The sequence below is a fragment of the Acartia tonsa genome, chromosome 11 (assembly GCF_053477335.1).
Source record: "Acartia tonsa isolate MP-2025a chromosome 11, ASM5347733v1, whole genome shotgun sequence".
NCBI classification, from domain to species: domain Eukaryota; kingdom Metazoa; phylum Arthropoda; class Copepoda; order Calanoida; family Acartiidae; genus Acartia; species Acartia tonsa.
Genome location: NC_137270.1, coordinates 3498634 through 3523130, shown reverse-complemented (window position 1 = coordinate 3523130; position 24497 = coordinate 3498634). Strand labels below are relative to the sequence as shown.

The 24497-nt window shown below is 31.8% G+C and overlaps 1 protein-coding gene across 5 annotated transcripts; it reads left to right on the top strand.

Moving 5' to 3' along the window:
- Positions 1-630: 630 nt before the first annotated feature.
- LOC145331375 (uncharacterized) lies at positions 631-21884 on the top strand. Of its 5 annotated transcripts, none has more exons than XM_080175997.1 (6): positions 632-756; positions 4289-4384; positions 17010-17062; positions 18040-18069; positions 20792-20937; positions 21647-21884. In XM_080175997.1, exons 1-6 carry the CDS (start codon positions 708-710, stop codon positions 21660-21662), a joined length of 390 nt encoding a protein of 129 aa, XP_080032123.1. In that variant the 5' UTR covers positions 632-707; the 3' UTR covers positions 21663-21884. The 5 variants fall into 5 exon arrangements, 4 of the variants coding, with proteins under 4 accessions (XP_080032125.1, XP_080032123.1, XP_080032122.1 ...); XM_080175996.1 differs by having other exon boundaries at positions 20780-20937; XM_080175999.1 differs by lacking the exon at positions 18040-18069 and having other exon boundaries at positions 631-756.
- Positions 21885-24497: the final 2613 nt, after the last annotated feature.

Below are 24497 nucleotides of genomic sequence, written 5' to 3'. Positions count from 1 at the left end.
TATAGGTATGAAGTAACCATTAGATAACAACAAATATGATTATAGAAATTTTACATAAAATAAAAAAAAATTGTTACAAATTATGTTGAATCTTATCAACTTATAGGTTAGAATTTGTTTTGATTTTTAAAAGCGAAGCTTTTCTATAATTATTCTAGTGTAGTTTACTTGAAGAATAAACTTATCAGCTTTCAGAATACATTTATAGTATTCTTAACAAATATGTTCTGTAGAAAATAATTCTATTTGCAATATTGTATGAATACCTTTTTTCTAACTGCAAGAATCAATAGTATGAATACACACGGATTTAGTGGATATTGCTTTTAGTTATAGCAACTCTATAATTAATCTTTACCATAGAGTCCATTTTAAACATGTTGACTGACTGTTTGTCATTTGAGACCTTTAATTTGTATTTGATTTTTAAATTAAGATTAGTGGGGAAGGGGGCGGGGGGGTCCGTGGCATTTAATTGTAAATTACATTGGTATGTAAAACTGAAATATTTTTCGTTGACTAAAAAAATGTTTTCTCCAAATAGATGAATGGTTTCAAGATGGACATAGCTAAGTATTTTACAATTTCATATATGTATCTTATAATTATAAAAATTTATATGTATATTTTCAGAAAGTAATGTGTTTTAATTTGTAGGAGGGTGGTTGGACTATTTATAATGAAAATATTATGTTAATCTATAGAAAATGCGAGGTGTTCTTTATCTATCTGCCTTCTTCATAGCTATACATACAGGTTAGTTCTTTATCTACCTGTCTTCTTCATAGCTATACATACAGGTTAGTTCTTTATCTATCTGTCTTCTTCATAGCTATACATACAGGTTAGTTCTTTATCTATCTGTCTTCTTCATAGCTATACATACAGGTTAGTTCTTTATCTACCTGTCTTCTTCATAGCTATACATACAGGTTAGTTCTTTATCTACCTGTCTTCTTCATACCTATACATACAGGTTAGTTCTTTATCTACCTGTCTTCTTCATAGCTATACATACAGGTTAGTTCTTTATCTATCTGTCTTCTTCATAGCTATACATACAGGTTAGTTCTTTATCTATCTGTCTTCTTCATAGCTATACATACAGGTTAGTTCTTTATCTATCTACCTTCTTCATAGCTATACATACAGGTTAGTTCTTTATCTATCTACCTTCTTCATAGCTATACATACAGGTTAGTTCTTTATCTATCTGCCTTCTTCATAGCTATACATACAGGTTAGTTCTTTATCTATCTACCTTCTTCATAGCTATACATACAGGTTAGTTCTTTATCTATCTGCCTTCTTCATAGCTATACATACAGGTTAGTTCTTTATCTATCTGTCTTCTTCATAGCTATACATAAAGGTTAGTTCTTTATCTATCTGTCTTCTTCATAGCTATACATACAGGTTAGTTCTTTATCTATCTGACTTCTTCATAGCTATACATACAGGTTAGTTCTTTATCTACCTGTCTTCTTCATATCTATACATACAGGTTAGTTCTTTATCTATCTGTCTTCTTCATAGCTATACATACAGGTTAGTTCTTTATCTATCTGTCTTCTTCATAGCTATACATACAGGTTAGTTCTTTATCTATCTGTCTTCTTCATAGCTATACATACAGGTTAGTTCTTTATCTACCTGTCTTCTTCATAGCTATACATACAGGTTAGTTCTTTATTTATCTGTCTTCTTTATAGCTATACATACAGGTTAGTTCTTTATCTACCTGTCTTCTTCATAGCTATACATACAGGTTAGTTCTTTATTTATCTGTCTTCTTCATAGCTATACATACAGGTTAGTTCTTTATCTATCTGTCTTCTTCATAGCTATACATACAGGTTAGTTCTTTATTTATCTGTCTTCTTCATAGCTATACATACAGGTTAGTTCTTTATCTATCTGTCTTCTTCATAGCTATACATACAGGTTAGTTCTTTATCTATCTGTCTTCTTCATAGCTATACATACAGGTTAGTTCTTTATCTATCTGTCTTCTTCATAGCTATACATACAGGTTAGTTCTTTATCTACCTGTCTTCTTCATAGCTATACATACAGGTTAGTTCTTTATCTATCTGTCTTCTTCATAGCTATACATACAGGTTAGTTCTTTATCTATCTGTCTTCTTCATAGCTATACATACAGGTTAGTTCTTTATCTATCTGTCTTCTTCATAGCTATACATACAGGTTAGTTCTTTATCTATCTGCCTTCCTCATAGCTATACATACAGGTTAGTTCTTTATCTATCTGTCTTCTTCATAGCTATACATACAGGTTAGTTCTTTATCTACCTGTCTTCTTCATAGCTATACATACAGGTTAGTTCTTTATCTATCTGTCTTCTTCATAGCTATACATACAGGTTAGTTCTTTATTTATCTGTCTTCTTTATAGCTATACATACAGGTTAGTTCTTTATCTACCTGTCTTCTTCATAGCTATACATACAGGTTAGTTCTTTATCTACCTGTCTTCTTCATAGCTATACATACAGGTTAGTTCTTTATCTATCTGTCTTCTTCATAGCTATACATACAGGTTAGTTCTTTATTTATCTGTCTTCTTCATAGCTATACATACAGGTTAGTTCTTTATCTATCTGTCTTCTTCATAGCTATACATACAGGTTAGTTCTTTATCTATCTGTCTTCTTCATAGCTATACATACAGGTTAGTTCTTTATCTATCTGTCTTCTTCATAGCTATACATACAGGTTAGTTCTTTATCTATCTGTCTTCTTCATAGCTATACATACAGGTTAGTTCTTTATCTATCTGTCTTCTTCATAGCTATACATACAGGTTAGTTCTTTATCTATCTGTCTTCTTCATAGCTATACATACAGGTTAGTTCTTTATCTATCTGTCTTCTTCATAGCTATACATACAGGTTAGTTCTTTATCTATCTGCCTTCCTCATAGCTATACATACAGGTTAGTTCTTTATCTATCTGTCTTCTTCATAGCTATACATACAGGTTAGTTCTTTATCTACCTGTCTTCTTCATAGCTATACATACAGGTTAGTTCTTTATCTATCTGTCTTCTTCATAGCTATACATACAGGTTAGTTCTTTATTTATCTGTCTTCTTTATAGCTATACATACAGGTTAGTTCTTTATCTACCTGTCTTCTTCATAGCTATACATACAGGTTAGTTCTTTATCTACCTGTCTTCTTCATAGCTATACATACAGGTTAGTTCTTTATCTATCTGTCTTCTTCATAGCTATACATACAGGTTAGTTCTTTATTTATCTGTCTTCTTCATAGCTATACATACAGGTTAGTTCTTTATCTATCTGTCTTCTTCATAGCTATACATACAGGTTAGTTCTTTATCTATCTGTCTTCTTCATAGCTATACATACAGGTTAGTTCTTTATCTATCTGTCTTCTTCATAGCTATACATACAGGTTAGTTCTTTATCTATCTGTCTTCTTCATAGCTATACATACAGGTTAGTTCTTTATCTATCTGTCTTCTTCATAGCTATACATACAGGTTAGTTCTTTATCTATCTTCCTTCTTCATAGCTATACATACAGGTTAGTTCTTTATCTATCTGTCTTCTTCATAGCTATACATACAGGTTAGTTCTTTATCTACCTGTCTTCTTCATAGCTATACATACAGGTTAGTTCTTTATCTATCTGTCTTCTTCATAGCTATACATACAGGTTAGTTCAACATTGTAGTTGTCTATAGTGCCCTAGCGAAATGGGATAGATGTCATTGCTTTTGGCCTACCTATTTTATTTACGTCAGGAAATACCCTTTACCCCATCTCTTTTCTAGGGGGTTTCTTTCCCTCTTCACTTTCTCTTTCCCTCTACTATGACGTCAATAGAATAGGTAGGCCAAAAGCGGTGACATCTATCCACATTTTCCTAGGTCACTAAACACAGCTACAAGTTAAAAATGCTAAAAATTTCTTTCTGCTACTATGGCATATGTGCGACGTTTATGGTTAGAATATGGGTAATGCCTTGACCCAAAACAGTAGCAAATCATTACCATGCACAGTTGGAACTTCCAGACAAAGGTCGTGCAATCAAAGAGTTGGTTGTCTGATGGATGTTACACCAGGTGTTTCGACACAAAAGGAGATATATGGCTCTCCTTATTTATCCTTGGTTGTTGAACCTAACTTTAAAATGCAGTATTACAGCAGCCTAGCCCGTACAGGGTAATTAACATGGCAGTATTGAAGTTACTCTTTAATTCACTAATTCTGTTATTTCTTATCTATCTATCTTTCTAGGAACTAGTTTGAAATGCTATAGTGACCAGCTAGAACGAATAGTGAAATGTGATGAAAATTTGGGCTACAGAACTTGCTTTACAAGATACAGTGAAAGTAAGTTTTATTTATTTTTTAGCTTCGCTCCTTTGAAATCCTTTTATAAAAGTAACATATCTAAGACTTATTAAGAACCTTCTATTTTAACACAAATTAAATGAAATCGAATATACCCCCCCCCCCTCCCACACCAATCGAGAGATTAATTATTACAAAATGCTTTTTATTTTTTCTTCAATTTGATATGAAAAATATAGACAATTTTGTAATATCTATTTATCTAAATACTTTTCCCGTGGTTTATAAAAGCCAGCATTATTTTGCTGAGAAAACAATATTTAAATATACAAACCTATACTTTTAATTTGAACAAAACTAAAGTCTAGTTTTTAATATTCGTTTGTGCTTTTTTATTGTTTAAAATTGTTTAGACTATTTCAATTCGAAAAAAAAATCTTCTTGAAATCTTTTCTGGATTGTGTGTTCCAATAGAAAGCTACAGCTTGAAAACCTAGAGGGTGGGGGTAAATTGTTGTTGACCCTCCTCAAACTATGAAACACCTAATTTTGACCCCCATCAAAATTTAAAAAATACATTAAATTACCCTCCCCACTCCTAAAACCTTTGAAACCCTCAATTTATCCCCTTTAAAAAATCTTGGACGTCCTTGAGTTAACAGATTCTTAAAAACTGAACATATATACTTTATCAGACGGACGGACACATCAAATTTTTCTTTTACATAAAAATGGCGCAGCAACTCTATAGTTAGTTTTTTTTTCATATGTTCGTCATTCGGTCCTTATGCTAGCCTCAGAATTTTCATTGGATATGGAATAAAGTCCTTTACTATGGATGTAAATGTCCCTGTATTCTACATCATTTATAAAAACTAATGATAGGATAATTCTAGTTGCAATTTGGTACAACACATTTTTTTCATTAAGATTTTTAAACTAAATATAATATCAAACTTTTAGTAGCCTTTTAAGATGATAATTGGTTCTTTTTAATTTGTGTACATTCTCAGCCTACCTGGTTTCTGTAACCTTAGTTATTTAATTAAATGCACTGAAATCCACTATTATATTTCTTTTTCTGAAAATCTAGAAAATAATCTCATTGTTTTGATAAAATTTTACATTAAAAGAAGTCTTATAAATGTCAAGAATATTAGCCAAGGTTGTAAGTTATATAGCATTTGATAAAAAAATAATTTGCCGTACTTTTATTTTATTTGTTATATTACTTGTAATTCAAAGTACATAATAGTTATTTCTCGTATTCATTCGAATCCGGTGGATAGGAACCGGTTCTCATCCATACGAAAAAACTATGTCTAGCATCGTATTATATCCAGTTTTCTACGAATATAGAAATGTACAATCATAAGATTAAAACTAGTTTTTTTAGCCGGTGCCTTTGGCACCACGGGGCTAAAAAAACTAGTTTTAATCTTATAATTGTACATTCTATATCCGCGGAAAGCCGTTTATAATACGATACGAGAAATAACTATTATCTCATCGTATTATTTACAGCTTTCCGCGGATATTAATATGAAAATTTAAGATTAAAACTAGTTTTGTTAGACCGAAGGGGACCAAAGGTCCGGGCTAACAAAACTGATATTAAATAATGATATTTAAAAATAGAATATTCCTGGACATACAATGCTATACATGATTTTTCAGTATGGATGAGAACTGGTTATAATCCGGCGGATATTTATCGGTTTCGAAGCCATACTGGAAAATTATTTACCTCTTAAATCAAACTTATACGAATCTTTAAACATCAAATGAATAGGATAATTTTTTCAGTCCAAAAGTTGTTATGCTTCTTTAACTAAGGTTTTAATTACCTAGGACCACTTCAACATAACTAGTTTTACGTTACACAGCAAAAGGATGGACGTACGAGAGCACCTTTCTATAGGAAATATTTTTTCAAATTAGATTCTATATGCTTTTTATTCCAGAATTAGCATAAGAGTAGCTAAATATTTTCTCTGACTTAAAGATTATAATATTTAATCCTTTCGGCAACTTAATGCGCAAGAAGATAGGGATTGGACAATGAAATATAAATCAATTTTCTTAAGAATAATTAGGTAACAAATTTCACTTTTGCGAACTCGAAAAAAATTATCTTTCATTGTTGTAATTTGCAAAGCTGTAAGCAAGCTTCAAGCTTCATTAAAATCATTATATTATAACCATAAACTAATTGAGCTGGATGTCTAAACATGTTCCTAAACAGACAATTAATCTTTTCGATTTATTTGCACGAGTAAAAATTGAGGCTAATGTGTGGCTTGGGCGCGGCTGCCGAGCCCTTGATAAAACCATGAAAATAGGGTATGTTTCATGGAAACCTTTCCCGGTGCATAATTTTAAACTTGACTTTTTTTGGAATAAAATTAATCTGATTTTTAAATCCCAAAGACTCTGAACCACGGCGCGAGGCTCAAAACAACTATTTCAGGGGTTTCAAATTTTTGTTTGAAGTTAAAAATCTAAATATTTTTTTGGGTTGGGGATTTATGAGTTGAGCCCAATCTCCTTATTATTATAGAGATGCTTTGCTTATACAAGTGTACTTTGTTATCCTGGGAAAGAACATTCCAAAAATCAGATCAATAGGATAATTATATATAATAGAAATTGTAACTCTAAAATCGTTTCAAATAACATAATTTCTTGTACTGTGCCAGATTCAAAAATTATATTTATTCTTTTTTTCATTTTACCTCATGTCTTAATTATCAGGGATCTAAAGGGATAAGGCAGTGGCCGATAAATTGATGTAAATCCCCAATCATGTTACTCAAAATTACCACTTCTGTAGATTACAATTAGTGGTTGAAACGTTTAGGCACTCAATTTAATGAAAGCCTAATCAGGATTTAATAAAAGTCCCAAAAGTTGTTAGTCCAAAGAAAAAGAAAAGAAAAGATTGTAGTTAATGGTTCAACATTTGGACACTCAATTTATAAACCAACTAAAAAAAATTCAATAAAAGTCCCCAAGGCTGGTAAGCCAACAACTAAGAAAACGTTATTATAAGACTTTGGGAACTAGTGTAGTAAACAGTCCAATGTCTTTTCCCTACCTGCTTAATTATACCAACGTATGTATGTACTCTCTTTCTAATTTTCTCTCCCTATTTAACAGCACAGCTGTTCTATAATTAGGTAAGGAACATTAGTTGCAACGGTATTACGTATATCGTATTTTAAAAAGGGCGTGGAGGTATGGGGGTGTTTGCACCTCCTAAGATAAACAATAAGATAAAATTGCACCTTCCCCCCCCCCCACCCCTTTTATATTGCAGTTTTTCTTAGATTAGTGTAAATTGAAGTAGGTACATTTCCAAAGTTATTTTTTCTCCTTATATTAAAGCTACAGGATCTGTGTCTGTCTGTTGCGAAAGATCTCGCTGTCTGCTGAACAGATATGGTTCTTCTTTACAGTGTGGCTTCTGTTAGGTCCTGATAAAGTTATATCGCTCCTAGAAATAAATGCCCCCCCCCCCCACTTTTATAAAAGTTACAGGATCTGTGTCAGTCTCTCCCTAAAGATCTCGGTAACCACTAAACCGATTTGGTTCTCCTTTAGAGAATAGCTTTTCATCGCTCCTAGAAATAAATGCCCCCTCCCCTTCTTGAATTTTTTTCCCTTAATTTTTTTAAAGCTCAGATGTAGTTTTGAATATTAGAATATACACGAGAAACTAGAGTATAATAAAATGCAAGATTTGGTTATTCATTCACACGTAAGACAGCTTCTTTTGTTGTGGATGTTGTTATCCTTGTTCTTTTTATAATTTTCTCTCAATTTCTATTACTTTCATCTTAACCTCACAGTGAAAATATTCTGTAATTTTAATGCCAAACATTTAAAGACTGTATTTGTGTAAAAAATAAATTCATAAATATCCTACTATAAAAAGTAGTATGGTTTAGTGGTATGTAGCCTGGATTTTTATTAATTTCTTAACAAATATAGTTCTTCACGCTCGGGAAGCTGTTTAATCTGATGGTTTTAGGCTTTTGAAGTAAAATATCATTTGCATAACCAAATGATAAAAAAGAAATAAATCGCGCAAAACTAACATTCATCTGGCCAAAAACCAGCCATATAGGTACAAAAAAATTAACATACAAGCAATTTAGCAAAGTTATTTTGCAAAATAAGTATTGTATAGGCAAAAAAACGCCAAAAATCAGGCATTTGGAAATGAAAACGGCGTCACAAAAGCAGAGATAAAAAGTTTATTTTTGTAATTCCAACAAAAATTTGCACTGTCCTCCCCCCGCCCTTCCTTTATTACACCCCTGCAATGCGAAAACCAAAATTAAAATCTTAAGTCTAGAATTTTAATTTTACTTTGTGCTCAAGGAGTGGGATGAATTTTCTTGTAACTAATTTTATGTTGTCCTTTAATATAAGAAACAGGATGACTGTGCTTTATGATCTAGCAAACCGCTGGGTTGGCGTGGTTCTACTTTACAGTGAAACTTCTAACAGGGCCAAAAAATTAATTTTAACTAAAACATTCCAAAAAAATCGTCCTTTAGAAAGATATTAACCCCCCAATTTTTTTTAAAAACTAAAAGTTTGACTCAACCTTTCTTCCCTGAAGTGCCCATAGAGGCCTCTAGGGGCTTAGCCGTTAGTTTTAATTAAAATCATAATTCTAGAAATATATTTGTCTACGATACTTTTTATTCTATTTGATTAGTTGATTTCATAATAGAAGTGTCCAAACTTTTCAACCATCAATTTTAATCAACAAAAGTGGTTATTTTTCAGGGATCTAAAGGGATATGACAATGGCCGATAAATTGATGTACATCCCCAGTGATGATACTCAAAATTACCACTTCTGTGGTTGAAACGTTTAGACACTCAACCCAATTAGGATTTAATGAAAGTTGCTAGTTCGACATTCAACAAATAAGAAAACTTTGGGGACTAGTGTAATAAACAGGCTAATGGCTCCTCCCGCCCTGGGTAATTTTGCCTATTAAAAATAGTTATGCTCATAAATTTATTGTGCATTATCATATCCTTAAAAATACCTGACATAATATTTGCATAAATGTATGAACATATTAAATTGGCAAGGGACCTCCTAGAAAACCATTCCTGGGGTCATTTCAAACAATCAGAATAATATAAAATGTAATCCACCCTATAAGTAAAGGACAGGCACACATCAATAGATATAAAAAATATACGTGAATAGTGTAACAAAGGAATTTTTGTAAAAATATAAATATTACAACATATAAGAACACATATGAAAGGTTTAATGATTTTTATTCTTGATTTATGACCACTTAACATCTGCCCATTAAATCACCTTAAATTTTCATCCGTGATTTTTTTTGTGATTTGCTACGTGTATTTTTGGTTGGAATCCGAATAGGTATTTTGGTACACCGACAAACGTCCTAATACGACAAACGTCCTAATGCGACAAACGTCCTACGCGACAAACGTCCTAAGCGACAAACGTCCTACCGCGACAAACGTCCTACTGCGACATCTCTTTAGTAAAACGTCCTAAAAATTTTCAAAAATTATGAAATAAAAAAAATCTTCCAAATTTAAGGACAAAATCCTCTAATTGTAAGAATACTTATCAATATAAAATTCAAAATGGCGATAAAACACAGGAAAATAATCTTTAACTGAAATTTATTTTTTGAATAACTTTAACCATAGGCTAAATTTTAAAAATCTGTCCGACAGTTTTCCCAAAGTCTGTGTTGGCTATCAAATGGTATGGTTTCGAACCCGATACATCCTTGCATTACAAAATTCGACCTTTAAATTTTTAGGACGTTTTACTTAAGAGATGTCGCAGTAGGACGTTTGTCGCTTAGGACGTTTGTCGCGTAGGACGTTTGTCGTAGTAGGACGTTTGTCGCGGTAGGACGTTTGTCGGTGTACCGGTATTTTTAATGGTACATATCAAAATTAAGTTTTAATCAAATACAGGTTGAAAATGTATCTCTTCTAATTAAAGGCGCGTCCATAAGATAATATTTTTAGTGACAGGAATAAAAAAAATGAAGTTGGGAGCTGAAATCATTAAAAGGATGGAATAAATGGGGAGTACTTGTTTTTAGTTAATTACATACATAATAACAGCTACTTCACTTTTTGTATTACAGGAATATTTTTAAAAAATTAGCAATAGGAAGCTGACATACTATCGGCATTGTTTTCTGTATTAGTATTGAATACAAGGATGACAACATCCATAAAAGCAGAATAATGTTTCTGGACATACCTACATTTTTAGGACTTAATTATAGAGTTGCTTCGCTTATAGTATTGTACTTTGTTGTCCCAGGAATCAGTATACAAAAAATCAGATCAATCAGATAATTAGATCATATAAAAATTTGTTGTTAAAAAAGTAAAAAAATCAATATGTTTAAAATGGACGTTTGGTAATGGCTATAGAGTTGCTACGCTTTCTAAATCGTACCTAACTACTGCAGGAAACACCATGCAAAGTTTGAAATCGATAGGACAATTATAACATGCCTAAATTAACGAAAAAAGCTATCCGTTACGGACGGACGGACCCTAATTATAGAAAAGCTTCGCTTTTAAAAAGTGCTATGGCTTACCTATTATAACATAATATATTATTTGTTTAAGAGTTTAAGATCTCTTTATTGGAGGAAAAGCTCAGCGTGTGTAATTCAAAAAGCTTAACTTCCTCCTGAACCTAAATAGTTCTCTTTTGCATTGAAGCTTATCATATGTCAACCAAAGCTTTCAGTTTATTGGAGAATCATAGCTGAACTCCCCACCCCATCAAAATATTTACATATATTTAAAAAAATACTATTTTATGCCTCAAAGACATCAACGGGTGTAGTTTAATAAACCATTGATAATACCATTGTATGTTTCCTTCACGTTGACACTGTGCCGACTTTCAATTGGGTCTTTGAATAGCGTCGGAAATATTAACACAGCCAAGTGACTACAAAAAAGCAGAAAGCAACCTCCTAGCAGAAGAAAAAGGTCTCGAACACTGGATCCAGTAGTTATCTGGGATATATCTATACTTATACATTTATTGGGTGAATGAAGGTGGCCCGCTTATAAAATATGTGATTCTACTCAGAATATTGAAACAATTTGTAAATTAGGCACTAAAGTTTATAGCATAAGTTGACTTAGATAATTTTATACCATTTATCTTTTCATATAAAAGTGTGTGAATATGGAATATTTAGGATATAAATAATCAAAATATGTTGTAAAAAGGTAAAAAAACGTATCTCTGAAAAGTTTGAATATTATTTGGTCCAGAAATATTGTCACCCATTTAAGTACCCAGTAAAGGGAAGGAAATATATTTGAAACAAGAAAATGATGTAAGGAGAGAGAAAAAGAAGGGCCAATGAAATAGAAAACAAAATAGAAATTTATCTTATAAACAGTATCCTAAGATTCATTTTTCAAACAAGGTATTTTGAGAACAGGATATTTGGGAGTCTTTCTGTTTGTGTGTACTAAAGTATATCGCTAACTGCTAAACCAAATTGATTCTTCCTTACAGAGTAGGCCCTGGGAAGGTTTTAAATTATTTTTGGGGAGAGGGAACTACCACCCTCCCAAGAGAAGTTGCCCATAGAAACAAATGACCCCTTTAATTTTTTAAATATTTTTCTGTTAAAACTTAGTGCTCAAGAGGCCTCTAGGGGCATAAAAGCTAGTATCATTATATAGTAAATAAATGTATTACCCGGAAAAGTTTATTTGTTTTGTACCAACATGAGGTTTATTGTAAAACAACAGAGAATACACATTCTTTCAAACTTTCAACACTGTAGTGTTCATACGATCTTGAAAAAATATTTAAAAGATACAAAAACAACATTTATTTTGAATTTTGCAGCAGAAAAAGGAAAATATCACTGTTTTTTTATGGAAGCAAAATATTATTTTTATTCTGTTATCTCCTTATTTATGAAAACTTTTGTGGTGTAATTATGACATTGTTTATAATGTTATTTCTAAAATTAGGTACCTAGCATTTTTGCTTAATATTTGCCATTTAAAAGACATTTAAAATTGTTTGATAAAATATATTTTTTAATTTTTGTATCATCTTTTTTTTTTTTTGCGTTTTTTAAAGAAATCTATTCTCACATATTTGGGTGGGGGGAAAATGTGGTGTTTCAACTATTTAAGGAAAATCCCTTCCAATCCTACCACCAATAAAAGTCTGTCTATTGTATTTTTGAAAAACAGCACTTTACTATTTTATAAAGTATTATGTATATAAACAAAGCTTATTTCTTTAAATTTTTATTGATGGAATACAATTGTTTCACTATTAAAATAGATCATCAGTTCCAATTAAGATGTATAAAATAAGAGTTAAAAAAATATATGTCCTTGCATTTTGAATCTTTTTAATAGACTAAATAATACAAAAGAAGTGTTAGAAAATTGTACCCCCTGCAGGGTTTTTTACAACTTACATCCCACATGAGCTTGGGGGAATTAGCAACTTTATATAAAAAGGGGGAGGTATTTAAAAGGAATCTTTAAAGAGAAAGAAATAGGTCATATTTTATTATTTGCAGTTTCAAATTAATACATATTATATAAAAAATACTGCTTTGAATATGGTTCACGTCTTGCACTTTGAAAGAAGGAACTTGTCTCTATGTGGACACTTGCTAAAGATTTCATTTCTGGTGTTTAAAGTTTGCATGTTAGATTTGAAAGCTTTCATTATTTCGAAGCTTTCTGTCAAGTTAAGATTGCATTTTTTGAATTTTGGTTGTAAGGGTTTGCTAGTTTTTTAATCGACCATAAAGTAGTAAGGCTTTTCTGGCTGAAGCTTAAGATTTCGACTACAAAACTAATTGAGTTCTCCCTTTTAATAAACTTTTACAATCCCTTAGGTCCTGAGTTGGTTTCAGGATATTTTATTTTATATTGCTTTAGACTATTTTTCGTCTTTGAAGTCAGAGTCCCTAGATAATAGGGGCGAAACCGCTAGTATTATACAAAGTTGAAAGGATTTTCTGTATAAATTCAATATTTTGAAAACTACTAAACTTATTGGTTTCTCAGTTATATTGGTAGCTTCACATCATTTCTGGCTTTGGGATGTCTTCAATAACCTTTCAAAAGTTAGGAGCGCAGCTGTTTTTGATAATAATCAGATATTAGTTGCTAAATTGTTTAGTTCAAAAACTATTCTAGTTAGGTGTAAACACCTATTAATTAATAATGATGTCAACATTTTAAATTTGTCAAAAAAGCTACACTTGCCGCCATGTCCTATCAACGGTTGTCTAATTGTCCTACCACCCAACTATTCTATGCGAATAAAACTCCAATTAATTATGTTGAACTTGCCCAATTACCAAACTGGTTTTAGCCAAAAAAAAACTTTTTCATTTGCTTAGTTTCACAAGTTTTGAGGTAGAATTACATTTCTCGGGGCCGGAGATATATTTAAATGGATATACTGTTCGTGGATATTATGACAGGGGAAATTTTGTCATTAGTTTAGCTTGCTTGTATTGGTCAGTTCGTTCACCCAGTAGGAATGGACGGGATGGTTTAAAGATTGTGATCGGAATAGATCGTTATTTTAGCCAGTTGTTAGTATTACTTTATTAGAGAACATGAAAATCTGGTGCAACATCCAACTAATAATATATCGATTTATATATATGTGTATTAGAGGGTTGCATTTGACTAAAAAATGGTAGATTTGAGTCAGATGTTGCTTGACATGACCATTTTGCTAACCGCTCAGCCGATATGGTTCTTCTTATGTTAATTTTCAGGTTTATCAGAGCTACTAGAGGCCTCTAGGGTCGTAGCCGCTAGTATCCCATAAGAATAATTTTGTTTGGGCAAAAGGGGATTGTAAATTGTTTGAAACGGAATTAACTCCTTCCTCCCTCCCAAGAATCTGTAATAATTCCTAATCAATAAATGATAATTTCATTTTAAAATTTTTAATGACCACAACATATATTCAAAATTTTGTCGTAAGTCTTTTTTTCTATAGGCAATTTCTCTTGGAAGGGTGGTGGTACTCTCCCCAAAAAGAATTATAACCCTTCACAGTACCTATGAGAAAAGGTTTAGCGGTGAGCGAGATCCTTCGGTACAAACAGTCAGTACATCCTGTTACTTTTTTATTTCAGTGCACTAATTTCGTAGGTTCCCTAATGTATGCATATAACAGAAGCGCAGCAACTAAAAAATTAAACTGTTAGTCCGTCTGACGAAAAATATGCAAACAAATGAGCAATCACCGAAATAAAAACTTTTCCAGTTATTTTTTTAAAAGGGACGATAGGATTAAGTACTCGACTAAGTGCTTTGAGGGAAAACGTCTCATTTTCTTACATAGTTTAGTAAGGTTTTTTTTAAATCGTTTTTTTATTCCAGTATGGTATCATAATTTTAAAACAATTTGACTTCAGAATAGTATTTAACATTACTTTTGCGTTAATAAAACACAAATTTGTGTTTGTGGGTTCTGGACATGTTTTAGGCTATTTTACAAATGGTTTAGTATTCCTCAATAAAATAGAAATGTTCTCTGAAAAAAATTAAAATAACACCTGTCTATTTTTAAGAGTGGTTCTGATGTTCCGAGTAATTTTTTAAAAGACAACCACATCCCAAATTATTGTTAAGATTTCCGTATAGTTTATTTTTGAACATTTACGAGCTAGTATTTAACAATTGTTAAATATATCCAGATAATTTTTAAACAATTTTAAGATTAAATCTACTCTTAATATTTTCTCTAGTAGTTTTGGAATTTAGAAGTAGGGATTATAAATATTATGAAATATTGGGAAATTTTATCTAGAGATATATTAGATGTTTAAGAATAGAGTTTTTTTATTAGATAAATACTTTGATGCCCCTATATTGTTTATCTGCTATTCTATAACTGTATAATAACCTAAACATGCAAGTTTTATTTTATATTTTCTGAACATTTTATGGATTAAAATTATACTTTGTTTTACTTTATGACAATTAAAAAAAACATTAAGCTGGTAAAAGTGCCTACTATAAGAAGCAGCTTATAGACTAGTGCCTAATAAAAAATGGCGTCATACCATTTGAGCAATGGTAAAATGTTTACTGGCCCATCATTGGTCATTTGCAGATTCCTATTAAAAATCGTGCAAATGGGGTCAAAACTCCTAAAATTCCTTTCCGCCTTATTAATCTCTCAAAGTTACAAGGGCTTGAAAGAAAAATGGATGAAAATCGGGACATTGGAATTGTGCAATTTTTTCATCTATTTTTTTATATCTATTGCTATCTAAATCTAGGCTAGGCTATAACCTATTTTCATTAATACCTCTCATTTAGACTTTCCTTAAGAAAAAGCATTTCTAATACAGTTAAACTGTTAGTTAATTTATAATACAAAGTAATAGATCTCAGTAATTGCTTAAATGACGAGTTTGTGTTTATAGGTAATATAACTACTGTTCTATGATGGTTTTAATATTATTCCGGAGGTGGGGGGGGGGGGGGGGGAATAGTAGTTTCATAGATCTTAGACTATCTAAACGGACGTACAGACAGATAGGCTTACAAAACATAGAGTCATAGATTGATTGGGCTTTGTTAGACGATAAAAATCTGTAAGAACCATTCTGATAGCTTTAATATAAAGTTAGAGTTATTGTTAATTTACTCATAATGCCCCATAATGATAAGGCTTGGTTGGACGATTTTAAAACTGTGAAAACCATTCTCCTAGCTTGCTAGCTTACTCCAACGTACGGTCGGACATGCAAACCGACCCGAGGCCGTATTGCTCTAGGTTGGACTATTATAATACTGTAAAAACCATTCTACAATCCTAAACAAAAACATAGGGACACACAAATGTCACACATGCATTACCAACAGACCAACCAACCAATTGCAGAATCAACAATTGTCTAGATTAGTAGATGTATTTGCTAAAATAAAAGTAAAAAAGTTTTGTGCTGGCTAAATTAAAGGACATAAGGTATATGGCATATTTGAAAAACAATATTTCTTCTTTAAAAAAAATAATTTTTAAATGCAGCTACTTTGTCATCGAAGCAAGTCTGTCATTTGTGTGTTGTATTTATTTTATGTTTTTTAAAAAAACTATCTGATGTTTTATTTTCATTTTTTATACAAATTTGAAATTATTAATTTTTTTAGTTCTACAATTTAACTTTTCTTATTTTTATATTAAATCTACTACCAAAAGAAATTTTTCCTCTCCTTCCATCTACCCCCCCCCCGCCCCCCCCCATCCCCAATCTAAATATATTTCTTCAATATTCCTATCCTTTAAGTATCCGTGACTAAATTAGATAAGATTGATTACACTCACAAATTAAACGTTTGATTAATTTGTTAAGGAACACAAATCAAATATTATCTATCTATCTATCTACCTATCTATTTGTCTATCTATCTATCTATCTATCTATCTATCTATCTATCTATCTATCTATCTATCTATCTATCTATCTATCTATCTATCTATCTATCTATCTATCTATCTATCTATCTATCTATCTATCTATCTATCTATCTATCTATCTATCTATCTATCTATCTATCTGTCTATCTATCTATCTATCTATCTATCTAGGAGGAGAGATAACTGGTAGAGGATGCTCCACAAAAGACAAAGTTTATTATAAGGTAAAAATTTTATATTTTTTTAAAGGAGTAATTTAAGGGCGTTGCTACAAAAGACCAACTCTACAAAAGACCAACGCCTACAAAAGACCAACACTACAAAAGACCAACGCCTACAAAAAATCGTAGAGCTGAAAGGTCTATAGCTGCAAATGGTGTACCTGACCTGCCTAGCCGCGGGCGCTTGGCCCCCTAGCCTATAACCTAACCTAACCAAACCTATGTTAGCCCCAGGACATTTAGTTAAGAAAAATATCCTCAACTGTTAATACTTAGGTGGTTTAGAATTTCGTGGATTTTACAAAAAGTTGTTAGTAGATTTTTACAATTTTTATTATTGTTTTTACAATTTTTAATATTGTTTTTTTACAATTTTTAGGTTAGGTTAGGTTTTAGGCTAGGGGGCCGAGCGCCCGCGGCTAGGCAGGCCAGGGGGCCGAGCGCTGCGGCCATGACCTTTATTTGATGTTTATATAACATTATATATTTGTTGGTCTTTTGTAGGCGTTGGTCTTTTGTAGTGTTGTTCTTTTGTAGACGTTGGTCTTTTGTAGAGTTGGTCTTTTGTAGCAACGCCAATTTAAGAATAGCTTCATATGAAGGGTGACACTTATTAATAGATTTTAAAAAGAGTTTGGGGAGTGGGTAATAAATAACCCCACATTCCACGCCCCACTTTTCTATCTTTTGGTTCACAATATTTTGTAAAAGAAAATTTAAATTTAAAATAAATCTATCAAATAGGGAACACTTGTTTAAAAAATCAATAAGAGGAAGTAAATTTATTGTAAATCGTTCTGTGCCTCAAATCATTACTTTTGAAAATTAAAAAGGTTTTTGCATATTAACTTTAAGATCAAAACAATATACAAGTTTAAGTATTTTTTAAAAGAATCTCAAATTTTCATGATAAATATTTTTGTTTAAAATGCCTTGCTAACACTTCACATTGGGTTATTATCAATAAATTTTTAAAATAGGATGCTCAACTAAAGACTGTTTATTACAAGGTAATATGAATTACATCATTTTTATTCATTTCTGTGTTACTTTTAATTTTGGACAGTATTGTTCTTGTTACTGTATAAAGAGGACTTATTTTCATTTGATTTTTTTGCTCTGTTTACCCCTTAGATAATAATTCTAAGAGCGAAGCTTTTTCTTAACTTTGGGATATCTGTCCGTCTATCACGAATAGCTTTATGTATGTTAGAATGTCCTATCAAACTTGGCAATGAACAGTTAGGGTCAGTTTAGAAAGAAAATATCATTAATATCATTAATATCATTAAAATTTCTGAGTATAGTCCCTTTCGCGGCAACGCTCTTTAAGGGGCGATTCTTCATTTTTTTCACAGTAGCTTTTATCCTATTTCTAGCCCCTGCGGGGCCAATTGCCTAACCCTGAGGGGCAATCACCTAAACCAATATAACCTAACCTAACCTAAAATAATCTATCAAAAATACGACTAATCGCCCCTTAAATTCCTTATATACATTTCATAAAGGCTAAATTTCTAAAAAAAAATATTTGACTGTCTTTTAAAACAATTTACTGAAAACGAATAGCTGGTAAATGAAATGTGGCGTGCTTAGTGATTCTTAAGGGAAGAAGGGGGTGGGGTGAAACCATTATGGGGTGAAAAATGGGAAGTTATGCCTTATATATTTGAATTTTTAAGGGGGGTGTTGACAACCAACTACTCCCCTACCACAAGCCACTGCCATTATATATTTAAAATCCGCCAATCAACTTAAACAGTTTGGAGGGTGAAATAATTTTTTTAAAAGCAGAATTATAATCTATGATTACAGTTTTGTCCCTGTAAAAAGGCAAAGTATGATTCCAATTTCGCCTATCTTTGTAATGATATCATCATGGCCGATATGATTTTAGAGTGCCTATGGACTAGAATATTTGGGTATAGTCCTTTCCACGACATCCCTCCATAAGGAGCGATTCTTCGTATTTTTCACAGTAGCTTTTCTCCTATTTCTAGCCCCTGCGGGGGGCTCTAACCCTGCGGGGCCAATTACCTAACCCTGTGGGGCAATCACCTAACACAATATAACCTAACCTAACCTAAAATAACCTATAAAAAGCCATTTTAAAAATACGAAGAATCGCTCCTTATGGAGGGATGTCGTGGAAAGGACTATACCCGAATATTTTCCAAAAATCAATATTATATAGGAGCCGAAGAGATTAATTAATAACATAACAGAAATCCTATTGTACATTTTAACAGTGTTTTAATATTTGGCCAATTCTCCAAAGTTTTGTATGCAAGCATGTATGTAGAAATGTTTACCAGGGCTTGGCTTTTTCTTCTTCGGGAGTTTTACAAAAAAGTAGCTTGGTTAATGCTGCTAATTATTTAAATAAGTAACTTTTTGGCAGCTGTAGTTACGACCGAGAATTGAAAAAAAATATTGATTTTGTTATTCTTAAACACTTTACTTTTCCCAGTCAGTTGATGAAGATTTTCTAAAATAGTGCGGTTGTGGCCTATTCTTGCAAAAATAAAAATGCGGCCGCCGAGCCCTGAGGTCCAACAATTAATAAAATTATTTTTAAATCTTTTTTCTCTTTAAGCCCCTATTTACCCTTCTATCGCTCTTCCTCTGCCCTTTCCTCTCCCCAATCCCAAATAAAAAGTAGAAAGTTGTGAACTATTTAAGAAATTTATCAAAAAAGCACATTTGATCTTCAACTAAAATCATAAAATGGTTATTTTTAAAGATTATTTAAAAATTTGATATACTGTCTTTAAATTAGAATAATAAACTTCTAATGCCTAATAAAAATAAGTAACTTAAACAAAAAAAATCATTTTTACCTAAAAAAGACCGGGAATAGTCCCTTTCGTAACATCGCCCCATAAGGGGCGATTCGTCGTATTTATAAAATGGCCTTTTTTATAGGTTATTTTAGGTTAGGTTTGGTTATATTGGGTTAGGTGATTGCTCTACAGGGTAAGGTTATTGGCCCCGCAGGGTTAGAGCCCCCCGCATGGGCTAGAAATAGGAGAAAAGCTACTGTGAAAAATATGCCCGATAAGGTGCGATGTTACGAAAGGGACTATAGCCAAAAGACCTTATAATTACTGCACCCTACACCTTTAGCATAAATAAAATAAATTTAACTATTTTTAAAAGCGAAGCTTATATATACTAGGTTAGGTCCTTTCGTCGGAACGTCCAGAACGATTAGTTCTTTTCGTTAATTTAGACATGTTAGAATTGTCCTTTCGATTTTAAATTGTGCATGCTGATTTCACAGTTAGGTACGACTTAGAAAGCGCAGTAACTTTATAATCGTTACCAGAATGTTCATACGTCCATTTAAAATCATATTGATTTTAACCTTTTTTGACAAAAATTTCTTATTTGATATAATTATCTTATTCATTTGATTTTCGGAATACTGACTCCTATTACAACGAGGTAGAATGTCATAAGTGAAGCTTTTCTATAATTAAGTTCTAATAATGTAAGTATGTCCTTAAACAGTATTCTGTGTTTAAGCAGTTTTGCAACAAATTTATTCGCAATTTTGTTTTGACTTATACATCTATATTGTGCTGTTATGACACTCCACAAGAGTTAATGTTCGTTCGCCTACCATTTCAGAGCTGCGCTCTTATGGATGTTGTCATCCTTGTTTTATTTAAAAATGTTAAAAATCTATTTTGTTTTCACAATTCAAATGAATTTTAGTTTTTTGTTCAGGAATGTGAGACCAACAGTTACGGGGCTGGTACAGAGAAGTTCTGCTATTGTAACTTTTATCTGTGCAACGCGGCAACCCGTGCGCGCGCAATCGATCAATCACTATGGATAATCGGGATATCGGTTGTGGTGGTTTATTTTTGCAGGCAAGATTTCAGGCTGTGTAGCTTCTCTATAAATTGGATATGTCCGTTAATTAATCAGAGTTGGATTCTTGAAAAAATTAGGGTCGCTGCTCGCTGGTGAGGCAATTTTTTTTAATCATCCAAAATCGCATAAAAATATTTAAAAGCTATATAAAATAAAAAAAATGGTTTTTAACATAAGATTTTCTTTTATATTTATAGTTTTTTTTGCGATTTTGAGCATTTATTACAAAAACAATATTGCCTCACCGGTGAGCAGTGACCCTTTTAAAAAAAAATAATTCACCTCTGTATTTTAGGTAACGAATTAAATGTGCTAATTTGTTAATTTTGTAATGCCTAATATTCCCCAGCTTATACCAATAACGAAATTAATTCTGAAAACATCGCGAATCCTTATGTGTGTTTTTCAGCTGTCGTTGGGGGGCAACACATCGTAAAATTGACGACCTCCATTAGCCTCCCCAAATATTATTTTAGATTTATTTCGCTTGTTGGCCATACCTCATTCCTGAATATTCCCTCCTTTTTCTTTAAAGTACCATCTCTAGCTTTATAGGTAATTCTAACCTTGCGAGACGTTAACCCTGTAGGGATCTCATAGACTAAATTTGACCTAACCTAGGAAACCCTTTAAAGCGTCGGGAACGGGATAATAAACTAAATAATAAACAGAGACTTTTCTAAAAATGATTTATTTTATTTTTAGAATGACAAGCATTTAAAAGTTGCAGTGATGAAAATACTTGACTGCGACCGTTTCCCGTATCCTCCAGGTTTCCAGCTAACCTTCAGGTGCCAGCTAGCCTCTAGAAACAACCGCTGGACCTTAAACAATCCCAGAAAGATTGCTATTACTGATAGCAAGTGTGGTTTTATTAATTGATCATGCGTTATTTTGTGATTATATGTTTAAAATAAAATAAATTATGATTGTTGTTATAAAATTTCAGTTTTAATTTAATTTGAAGTCATTTAATATAATCTAAAATTATGATAATCAATTATGTAATTGATTTGATTTCATCTTTCGTTAATTAAGGCTTTTTAGAATTGTCCTATTGATTTTTAAAATTTCAATGATGATTACTGTAACATTAGGTAAGATTTAGAATCTCTGATTAGTTACCAGAGATGGGGTTTAAAAAACTGCCGCGTTTTTTCGACAATTTTTTAGACATTGATTGATTGAACGAAGACGATGGGATTTCAACACAGAGTATACAACTTAAGAATTCAAAATTTTAGAATTATTATTTTAGCCATTTTATAATGTCTAATACAACTTAAATCCATTTTCGCTGCATATTTATTAATGCATCTTTTCAGAGCTGTGTTATACATTATACAAATGGCTAAAATAATAATTTAAAATTTTGAATTCTCAAGTTGTATACTCTGTTAAAATCGTACGGGGCAATGATCTTCAAGATGATATAAGGTTTTTAACAGAGTATACAACTTGAGAATTCAAAATTTTAAGATTATTATTTTGGCCATTTGTATAATGTCTAATACAGATCTAAAAAGATGCATTAATAAATATACAGCAAAAATGGATTTAAGTTGTATTAGACATTATACAAATGGCTAAAATAATAATTTTAAAATTTTGAATTCTTATGTTGTATACTCTGTGTTGAAATCCCATCGTCTTCGTTCAATCAATCAATGTCTAAAAAATTGTCGAAAAAACGCGGCATTTTTTAAAACCCCATCTCAGAAAGTCGGTGCTTCCATTTAAAACATTGATTTTTACTTTTTAACAATAACTTTTTGTATGATATAATTAATCCATATTTATCTAATTTTGGAAGATTGATTCTTTGGACATCAAGGTACAATTTTTTAATCAAAGCATCTGTTTAATCAAGTCATAAAAAGGTAAGCATATCCTTACATACACAGAATCCTGTATTTGCGCAATTTCGCAGAAAGTTTATTGGTTCAAAAAACTGTTTTCTCCTACCTACTTCTGTAATTAATCAATTATTCCCGCACCATAATAATATTTTTATTTTGTTAATTTGAAATGTAAGTTGAATTTCTTTTAATTATTTACAGACTATTCACAGCAATATTCTCGTTTCAAGAACTATTTTGCTCGAATGCTAAAATTGAATTAACTGCCCATTGTCCAATGCCTATATCCTTGTGAGATATGGGGGAGAACCATATCGGTCCAGCATTTGCATGATCTTTAGATATAGACAAACGCACACAGACAAACAACCTACCTATTAATAAACGGACAAAAGTTCAGTCATGGTATTGGCTTTTAATTTTCCAGGTTTTGATATGTCGTCTTGTTTTGATAATCACACAAAAAATAAAACTAAATCTACAGAGAATCTTTTTATTCAACAAATGTAACAAAACTGGTAAACACTTAAAGCTATTATAAAAATATAAAGATAATTATTTATCATTACATAAAGGTAAATTAATTTAAAATTGGTTTTCCCTGTCAAACTGTTTTGCTGTTATTTAGTCGACTAATTTGCTTAAAAACTTTGTAAATCTTTTACAGGCTCAATTAATTCCCTTTTTTTAAACTCTTCAATATGAATTCGGCAGCCGGCTTCAAATCAGCTATTTTTTAGCAGTCGGCTGCTAAAAAACGAAATCTTAAAGTAATCTGTTTTTACGGTGTAGATTTTACATTAAGAATTCGTGTTTTTATAATGCAGCCAGCTTCCAGCCACTTGCTTCAAAAGAAGCCAAATTATTATGAATTCCAACAAAATTCTACTTTAAGAATTCAATAATGCAATTGTTTATGCATTTTAAGGTATTTATGAGAGACATTGTCTAAATTCCTTTTGCATTTTAAGTATTTGTGAGATTTATACATGCTAAAAAATCACCCAACTACTCCAATCTATAATACAAAGTAGAACGATGTCTGTCTGTTTGTCTGTTTGTTTGTCTGTCAGTTTGTCTGTCTGTTTGTTTGTAACAAGGATCTCGCTAACCGCTGAACCGATCGGGTTCTCCTTTACAGGGTAGCTTCTCATAGGTCCCGGGAAGGTTTATAACTATTTCCTTGGGGGGTGGGTCACCCCTACCCCCCCCCCAAAAAAAATACCCCTCCAATTTTTTTTATATTTTCTTATAATCTAAAACACGAAAAGTTAGATGAATCAAACCTCTTGGGGCACAGCCCCTAGAGGCTAGGGGTGAAGCCGCTAGTATAACATAACAAAGTCTGCATATCATCTAAGATCTCTTAAACCGCTGAAAAAAACTAATTATACAATTTTCAGGAAAACTTTGATTTAGTCCAGGGTAGTTTTTAGGCTATTTTTATATATTGCTAAATATACGAAATTTCAAGCTAAAAAATCACTCAACTACTCCAATATAATATAACAAAATCAGAATGTCAGCTAAGATCTCTTAGACTCCGTCCTTATATTCGCTATCTTTAGGGGAAACATGATTTTCTATTATTAGTAGCTCAGCTACTCTATAATTACAAATATCCGTCTTTAAAGAAACTTTTATTAAATGTCTTCAATGCTTGTTTAGCCTTGCTTTTTCAATTGTTGCCATCCTTG

Excerpts from the sequence above, each read along its gene's own strand:
- LOC145331375 (XM_080175996.1), top strand. The coding sequence starts at position 708 with ATGCGAGGTGTTCTTTATCTATCTGCCTTCTTCATAGCTATACATACA. Across the intron at positions 757-4,288 it reads CTTCATAGCTATACATACAG|GAACTAGTTTGAAATGCTAT; the intron begins GTTAGTTCTTTA and ends CTATCTTTCTAG. Across the intron at positions 17,063-18,039 it reads AAGACAAAGTTTATTATAAG|GATGCTCAACTAAAGACTGT; the intron begins GTAAAAATTTTA and ends TTTTTAAAATAG.